At 35.6% G+C, this 9,202-nt stretch overlaps 1 protein-coding gene across 1 annotated transcript in view; it reads left to right on the forward strand.

Moving 5' to 3' along the window:
* Nucleotides 1–6,084, forward strand: part of Agmo (alkylglycerol monooxygenase) — a 329,966-nt gene extending 323,882 nt beyond the window's left edge. The window contains exon 13 of the mRNA XM_031357454.1: nucleotides 5,926–6,084. Coding sequence (XP_031213314.1) covers nucleotides 5,926–5,937 — 12 coding nt within the window. The 3' untranslated portion in view covers nucleotides 5,938–6,084. The remainder of the gene's footprint in view (nucleotides 1–5,925) is intronic.
* Nucleotides 6,085–9,202: the final 3,118 nt, after the last annotated feature.

Consider the following 9,202-nt stretch of genomic DNA (forward strand, 5'->3'; position numbering starts at 1 on the left):
AAGCTACTTACTTTTACTTTGTGTGTGTGTGTGTGTGTGTGTGTGTGTGTGTGTGTGTGTGTGTGTGTGTTGTGGGGGAGATGTTTGTCTTCTGCTTCATTCACAAAGAGTTCCTGAGACTAAAAACTAGTTATTTTCTTGAAATATTTCCCCAGCATCTCATAGAATGCTGTCACATGACAGAAGATTAATAAATATTAATGCTCTCTTTGCTCAAAGCAGTCTCTATAATGAAAGAAAAACCTGAAACTGTCCCAGTGTTGGCTAATGCTCAAGATAATTATTACCAGCTAATCTTAAATTGAAGGAGGGATTATAGAAAGCCACGAAGGGCAGAAATTATCCACACGGAGCACTAAGATCCTTGAATACTCCCACAGAAGTACATGTAGACTTGAGAGTCTAGAAGATGAAAACAAGGGGAAGAATTTCTGTTCAGACTGCAGTGATGTGAAGGTTGACCAAGGGCACAGAAGATTGTCCTTTCCTCTTTAAACCTCGGGCAGACCTGAACTTTCATTTTCTGAAGTCCATCTGCTTCAGCTTCTGATAATCCTTCTGCTATCTATGTGGCCACCAGCTTTATTCAGGAAGTAACCTCACTCAAGAGGTCTGAGAACAAGTTCGCAAGTATAGAAGCCAATACTAGAACTAAGGGGGATGATGGCAGTGAAGGTGCTACAGATGGAGAACAGGAAGAGCCATGGGAGGTCCTAATAGGCTCTCAGTCTCAATCACTGCCAGGCCAAGGTGAGGTGCATATAATATGACCTTAGAGTCCAACAGCAGTATGTCCAACAATATGTTCTTGACTCCTCCCTCCTGATTGAGAAGAGGCAGAACTAGAACTGACAGAGCAAAAGAGACCAAAGTCAGGTCTGCAACACAGCCACCTCAGTCTCTCTCTTGCTATTCCCCTAACTGCCTCCCCCAGATTCTTTCTCCAATTGCATTCCCCACATCTTCCTTCTCCTCAAAGTTCACCTCAGAGAAATTGCAGAAATGAAGGCTTCTAGAAATTGAGAAAATTTAACTTGAATAAACTTTATTTGTTAACCATAAATAATGGCATATTAATTTCTGAACTGAGAATAATTTTGTAACTATTGTGACAAGGAGTTTAGTATTTAAATAATTAAAAGTTTTAAAGTACAAAGGTCAAAAAAAGAAGGGAAATGGGGCTTTAAGGAGAGGAGATGAACAAAGGGAAAGTTGTTTTCTTTTTTATTGCAGGTTCTGTGTTTTCAGATACAATCTCCATACAATATGTAAACAAGAAAAACTAAATTGTTGCATAAATATTTGACAATTTTATGGTGCAATGTTTAAGTTTTATGTAGAATAAATGACATATACTTTGATTTTTCCAAAGAAGTGAAGAACTCACAATAATGTATTAAAAATTAAAACATATATTCAACTATGTAAACTTATCTAACATTAAATTGCTACCTTAAACTTTGAGAAGAATGTTAAGGGTTCACTTATCTACTTATTTACTCTTTGCTCATTTAAAAAGAAAATAATTTTGCAAATGACTTACATGGCTAGCAGTGTGGGAAAGGTGAATAGGTCTAAATTAATTTTATACTCTATTTCAGCACTTTTAAAGGGCTCAAAAGGAAATTAGACCAATCCAGAAATTCATTCCTTCTCTCCAACTTTTCCTTTTCCCATATGAGCAAGCCGGGAAGTGCCCAGATCCATTAGGGAGTGTTTCCACTGTGTGGGAGAAACATCTGCAGCGAACTTGGTGGACCACCAGAAGAGGACTGGAGGAAGCATGAGGGGGCGGAGGCGGCGGCAGACAATGAAAGAAAAACTGGGCGCTGCTTGGGACCAAACATCCAGCTGAACTGCTTAACCTTCGCTTTACCTCTTGCATTATAGAAGAAGCACAAGACTCTTAGCATGCCTATTAAAAACAATCTTTTAATGTCATAGAAGTAGAGACCATTTTGGGCTCTGTTCTTTCTATGACCGTGGGAAAGATGGTGCTTGGCAAGTCACACTTTAAAGAGCCTAATCGGGTGGTTTGCATGAGCTGCTCCCTGTTTACTCTGTGCAGCCTTTGGTTAAGGTGGCCATGTGAAGACCAGGAGCTGCAAACTTCCTCTCAACCCAGAGGGAAGTACGATGAAGACAGGGGTGTGGGGGTGGGGTGGGGGCGGAGAACTCATTATAAAACATCAGGGACCAGGGACAGAGGAACAGGCCGTGGAAATGCAAATGATTATCATTAGAAAGTAATATGCTACTACTGAAGAAACATTTGAAGGAATAATGTGGTTTGCAAAACAGTCGTGCAATCTGCATTCAATCAAAACTGACCAAAAATGCTTGCAAGGATCCTTTGTATTGTCTGGAGCCAAATGCTTTCTGGAACTCATGAAGAAAGCTTTGCAAAGTGGCATCTTACCAACAGAATATTAGCGAAACAATAACCAGCTTTAGAGTTGACTTTTGTAATAAAAGGGCGACTGTTCCCAGAGTTAGTAGAGAGGTATGTTCATATACCTGTCAACTACACATGGGTTTTGCTCTGGACTATAGCGCTGTGGGCCTAAACATTTTGCACAGAGCACAGCTCATACATTTAAAATCCAGAACACGAAGTTCCCCAAATCTCATGTGCTTGAGATGCACTTAGAAGACCGGACAAAAAGGAAAAAGCTACCATGAACTTTTGAAACCTGCACAATTAATTTTGATTCTGGACCAATTTAATAAATCTCTTATACACAGTGGCAATGAAATTCTATTAACCCTGCTCTCCTAGAAAACAAGATGGAAGTTCTTTATAAATTACAGTTTGCACTGTTCACCTTTGGTTCAGAACCTTTGTGAACCAAGCTTTGTCTCCAATTAAAAAAAAAAAAAAAAAGGCCGAAGAACCTTTACAGCTAGCTAGTTATGAATAAATTCCAGGCAAGTCATCTTCCTTTCTTCCTTATTCTTGGCATTCTTAAATGGCGAGAGTTCCTTAGGATGCTGGCAAGCAGGCTTAAACTGTTCACCACCGAAATGCCCTTTACTGCCATCCTCCACTAAAGAACTATACGTGTAGTTGCTACAGAAACTGAGTAATCAAAGGGGATGCTGCAGAAGGGCTTTAGTTTACTCCGGAGTCTCTGCACTAGTGCATTTACGAACAGAAGGAGAAATAGTTGTAGATACCTTTTCAACAACAACAACAACAACAACAACAAAACTATAGAATTTTAATGACATCAAGACCTAATGTGTTTACTGCCAATATCAGTCACACAAATAGAAATACACATAAAATAAGTACCTTAGGTTTTCTGATTTAAATGTATCACATATTCATTTTTCATTTTTCAAAAAGAGACATGAATAAGATTAGTTAAAATAAAATGAAGCATTGAATAATAAGAGTGAAGATGAGACCCTGCCTGACCACAGCAAATACAAAGTGTTATAATATATATAGAAAGAGAAAATCTTTTATGAACTTTAACCTTACAAAAACATTTTTCTTTACATTCTATAGAAAGTTTTCAACAATAGACTTCTCTTTTACTTTCAATTCTGGCCTTGATGCTCAGACATTATTTTCATAAAATAAAACAGTTCTTTATTGCTTTATTGTAGCTACATTTATCTTATTTTACCATACTGCCTTCTCTGCCTCCTTCCTTAGGCCTTTTCTCCTTGTTCTTACTGCGTTTTCTCCTTAGTCTCATCCTTTTACCTCCTTTCCTTCTCTCCCTCTTTTCTTTCCCTCCTTCCCCTTCCTTGTCTTTTTCCTCTCATTTTATCTTTCCTCCAGTTCCTTGATTTCATTATTCTTCTCTCTTTCCTAAAAGATAATACCTTTTCAATTTCTTTTAAAGTGTTAGAAGTCCTATCCCATTGACCACATAGTATTTGAAAAGAATTAAACGATTTAATACAAAGTATCATATTGGATACTTTTAAATGTATTCAGATTTGTGGATGATGAAGATTTAAATTAAATACTGCTTCCACAGGAAATATTTCTAACAATGCTTCTAAGCAAATTCATTAAAACACACTGCAATTTTCTGCTTGATTAAGATGTGTTTAATAGTATCAGCCATGTTATGAAAAACTGGTTCCATGGGAGTAGCTGTCTCATTTTGTGAGTTTAATAGGCTGGGACTATGCAATCCCAGTTATTTGTTAAACCCCTCAACAATGTAATTAAAAATAATTTATTTTCTATAGTTCTCATTTGGTTATAACTGTTGAATACTAGAAGGACCGATTTGGTTTATTTTAACTATATAGTGAGTAAAAAAAATGTTAATAGAGGTTGTGGAGTGAGTACTGTTGATTCCTGGAATATCATATGCCCTCAGAGAAAACAAAACACCTATCAGAAAGTATCAGAAAATTCTCTAAATGTAAGAATGTGCGAAAATCCTGAAGTATGTTAATTTAGAATCTGTATACACAGTACAACAGCATACATATCAACAACAAGCAAAGGTATGTAGGTGTGAATACTGGGGAGTGCTCTCCTGCAGATAGAGAACAGCATGAAATCAGTGCTCCTGGTGTTGAAAGGAGAAGCTCCAGAATGTCCATACCACAACCCCAAACAAACAGGTACTTGTAAGAGTCAAACACTCATTCTCTTTGTTTTTCTATGACTGAATCACAGAGCATAGTCAGTCCTAGTAAAGGGCCATTGACTTGAAAATCTTCCAAATGTGTGGGTTCAGAAAAGGAGATATAATTATTTTCTCTACACTTGAAGACAAAACAAAACAAAAACAAAAAATAAAGATGATAAAATACACATATAAAGGAAATATGTACTATCATAAAATGTGTTCTCTACTTGTTTGCCATTTTAAACATTAGTAAGAGCTTCCCACTATACTTTAAATATAAATTCACTGTTCCTGGACCATCTACCTTCAAGACTTCTTCATCTACACTGAAGCTTTTCATCCATGGAGGAGCAAGTCTCCACTCCCCAGTTCTCAAACCTGTAAATGGCATTGTGTTTGTGTATTATGACTGTTTTTATTCCATGCACCTTTTGTAAGAAAAACCCCACAACACACATCATTCTCCATTTTTAAATTAGCTTGTATTTTCATTATAGTCTCAAGAACTTTGCATGTAGTACCTGGCTCTGTGCCCCTTTTTTCTAAGACTGAATAATGGTCTGTTGCATGCTCCTTCTCATTCCACGATCCTTTCATTTGGTGACAAACATTTGGGTGTTTCCACATCTTGGCCAATGTGAATAATTCTGCCATAAACATTTACAATATATTTAGATACAATGTGATGATTATAAATTTCATCTATAACATGTTTAGAACCTAGGGAAATCATTTGGCTATGCATTTTACAGTTACAAATACAGGAGTAGGGTTCCATGTTTGCTAACTGAAAAATGTAAATAATAAGGTTTCATAAAATAGAACAACAACAAAAAAGAAACCACTAGAACTAAAATTATAAGTAAGAGGATTTTTGCTTCTGGAAGGCTAGAATTTTGGTGGTGGGACTTTTCGTACATATATGTATATATGTACTGAACAATATATATGTTCAATTAATTTATTGAATTTTAAAAAGTAAGGACCTTATATACATATATGTATATATTCATATATATATATATGTACTGAACAATATATATGTTCAATTAATTTATTGAATTTATTTAAGAAAGTAAGGACCAAAACAAAAGGGTTCATGAAAATCAATGACTAGGCCTAGCTTTTCTTTTGTTAGCTCTGATCTTAAGCTTTTTTATTTATTTTTGGCATTGTGTCAGTGGCATAAACTGCACCTCATTAAAAATGATGCCTGTTAGATTTTTTGGAAAGAACAGATGGTTTCTTTCATCTGCAAAAGTAATCTGGATCCAACAAAACTGATTTAAAAATCCTGTTTTTTTCTCCTCTGATTTTTCAGACCATTATATAGGCATTATCTTTCAGCACTAGCGAAGCGCTTTATAAATAATGCCAGAAGTCCACCTGCTGTAGCTCTGGATTGCGCAGGACCAAGATGTCGGAAGATGGCCTACTCTCTTGTTCAGACAATGCCAAAGAGTTAGAACAAGAGTCTTTTCGAAACATGACCCAGAAGACCCTACCTTCACCTATGCTCCAGTAGACAGTGCCCTGCAGATTTGGTTCAGGGACCTAGACAGTAGAGGAGAGAGAATCAGCTCAAGCTCCAAGTCTAGTTGCAGATTGTCCTCCACAGGCACACAGTGGCATGTACATATGCAAACATATATATGGACACAAGATAAAGAGATGCTTGCGAGTTTTGAATGTGCCTAGCAAAGGTTATAAACTTTATAGCTATAAAAATAAAAGAATAAATGTTGGAGATTTAGTTTACAGTTATTTGATTGTAGCTAACATATTATTTAGAAGGATTTTGCTAAGACAAGTTTTCTTGCATCTACTTGGCACACATACATGTATATACCCACACATAAGGGTGTGTCACTTTGTTCCATAAGGATCTGTGGGTTAGTGTGAATTTGAGGACCACCACACTGCACCCCTCAGGTCAGTACCTTGTGAAATGATCCGATTTCCTTTTTCAAATGTATTGGTTAAAATAAATAAAAGAACCACACTTAGTAAAATAAGACTATCCAGAGAATGCGCCTACTCTTCCAAACTTTTTTCTTTGCCTCAGTCATCATAAGCAACTCACACTGTGTGTACAAGTTTCACCCCTAATATAAGTTGTTTAAACCTATGATTGTCCTTACATGAGAAAGGAAATAAAGAAAACTATGTTTCCTGTTATCCTGAAAGATAGATTTAAAGGTTGTTTTTCTGTTTTCCTTTTTGATAGTGACATCTATTGGAAAGCAAAAGAATATGTTTGCTAATATTTTAAAAGGAAAATAAACACTAAAGTTGAAACTGACAATTTGAAAAACCATGAATGTATGCATTTAAAAAACTATTTTAATACCAGTCTGTACTTGCTTAAAAATACATTTGCAATCTTACAAAACATCTTGCAAAGTCTGATCTTTCCCCATCTACAGATAATGAGATGCATTTAATTCCTGCTCCTCAGATCATATGCTAGGTAATGTCATCATTCTGCAAACTAATGAGACATAAAAGGTTGCTCAACTTTTTTTTTTTTTTTTATCAAATGTGGTTTTTATTCAATGACAAGCACTTTTCTACAGCCGCACCTGTGGAACGTCACATGGCAAAAACGAGGTTTTTTTTTTTTTTTGTCTAGACTTTTTTTCCTCTGGAATTTTGTTGATGTAAGAATCAAGCAAGTGATAAGAAAGGTACTTTCCTTAAATTTTATTTAATTTTGATTAATAATCAGACTTAAGCAAACAGGACGTGGTGACTTACTCCCATAATTCCAGGACTCAGGACACGGAGGCAGAAGGATTGTTGTGAGTTCTAAGCCAACTTGAACTATGGATCAAGGTGAAGGCCAATCAGATGCTGCCTAAACAAATAATAACATATGAGCATGACACACACATACATACACACACACACACACACACACACACACATTGTACAGTGAAGGGTGACAATTCTTTTGTATCTTTTCCAATATATTCCTCAGTTCTTATAAATATGTTCTAATTTTCATTTATTTACTTGCCAGAAATACTGTAATATACACTGTAATACTGTAATATTTATTCACTTAGAGTGACAGAATATATTTTAGAATTTTAATATTTTTCTTTATATTAAATTATTATTGGAAAATATAACAATACAATCTGATTATGATTTCCCTCCTCCAACTCTTCCCAAATCCTTCCCACTTCCCATCGCACCCAAATCTACGTAAGTTCTTGCTCTTTTTCATTAAAAAATTGGCATCTACCAAAAAAATAAGATAAAATAAAAACAAGCACACCTAAATAAGAAAAAAAACAGAAAAGCAAAGATCCAAAGAAAAAACATAATAAATAAATACAGACCTAGAGACTTACACACTTATAAGCACAAAATTCTCACAAAAATACAAAATTGGAAAATATGATATATATGTTTTCTAATATATATGTATGTGTGTATATATATGGAAAAGACTTGTAGGATAAGGAAAAAAAGCAAAATATTACAAGACAAAACATCTTCCAAAAAATATCATTGACTTGTTTTGTGTTGGCCATCTGCTAGGCATGGATGTCTAGATTTAAGAGTGGTTTGTATAGCAAGTGAGACACTGTTTGAGAAAACTAATTTTTCATTTGTAAGTGGCTATCAATTGGAGATCGTTTCTGGACTATGATAGGACTGGATAGGAATATGGCCTTGTATTTATTTCCACTCAGCTTTGCAATTCCATGAGGCCAAGACCTGTGTAGGCTCTGTGAGTGTTGCTACAGTCTCTGTGAATTTATATATGTACCACTAATGTTATGCCCGGAAGATACTGTTTCCTTGGTGTCCTCCATCCCTTGGCTCTTATACTCTTTTCACCTCCTCTCCTGCAGGTTTTCCTAACCTTTGAGAGGAGGAAATTGAGGTAGACATTCCATGTAGGATCAAGTGTTCCAAGATCTCTGCCCCTTCCCCCATTATTTAACAATTTCATTTAGATCACCTTTATATATGTGTTTATTTTAGAAAGCTTCTACTTTATTTGGTTTCCATATAACCCCATAAATGGCCCTTAGTTGTAGTTGTCCCTCTCTGCACTTGACCTAAACTCCATTTTTTTCTCCCCATCCCCACTTGATCCTCCTGAAATGGAGACAGTCATGGATGAAAGTCCTACCCATTCATCCATGACTGTATTCTATTTTTGCTTCCTATGGTGCTCCAATCATCCTCCCAACTCTTTACTCTGTATCTAACCACTGTGGCTATATGGATTGTAGTCGACTTACCAAAGGGTTAACAGCTAACATTCACATATAAGTGAGGACATGCTAAATTTGTCTTTTGGTGTCTTCATTACCTGACTCAGGTTCATATTATCTAATGTTATCCATTTACCTGTGAATTTCATTATTTCATTTTTTAAATGGCTGAGTAATATTCTATCATGTTAATGTCTCACTTGGCTTATATGCCATTTAGCTCCAGCATTTCTTTTTTTGGGCTATATTGAAATGTTGGATGTTATTCTAATGTTTGCTTTTATATGCTACTTGATATATTAAATTGATATATTAAATATTCTTCCTTTTCTGTAAATTTAGTATTTTGATTAATGTATATCA

Source organism: Mastomys coucha, unplaced genomic scaffold, assembly GCF_008632895.1.
Source record: "Mastomys coucha isolate ucsf_1 unplaced genomic scaffold, UCSF_Mcou_1 pScaffold6, whole genome shotgun sequence".
NCBI classification, from domain to species: Eukaryota; Metazoa; Chordata; class Mammalia; order Rodentia; family Muridae; genus Mastomys; species Mastomys coucha.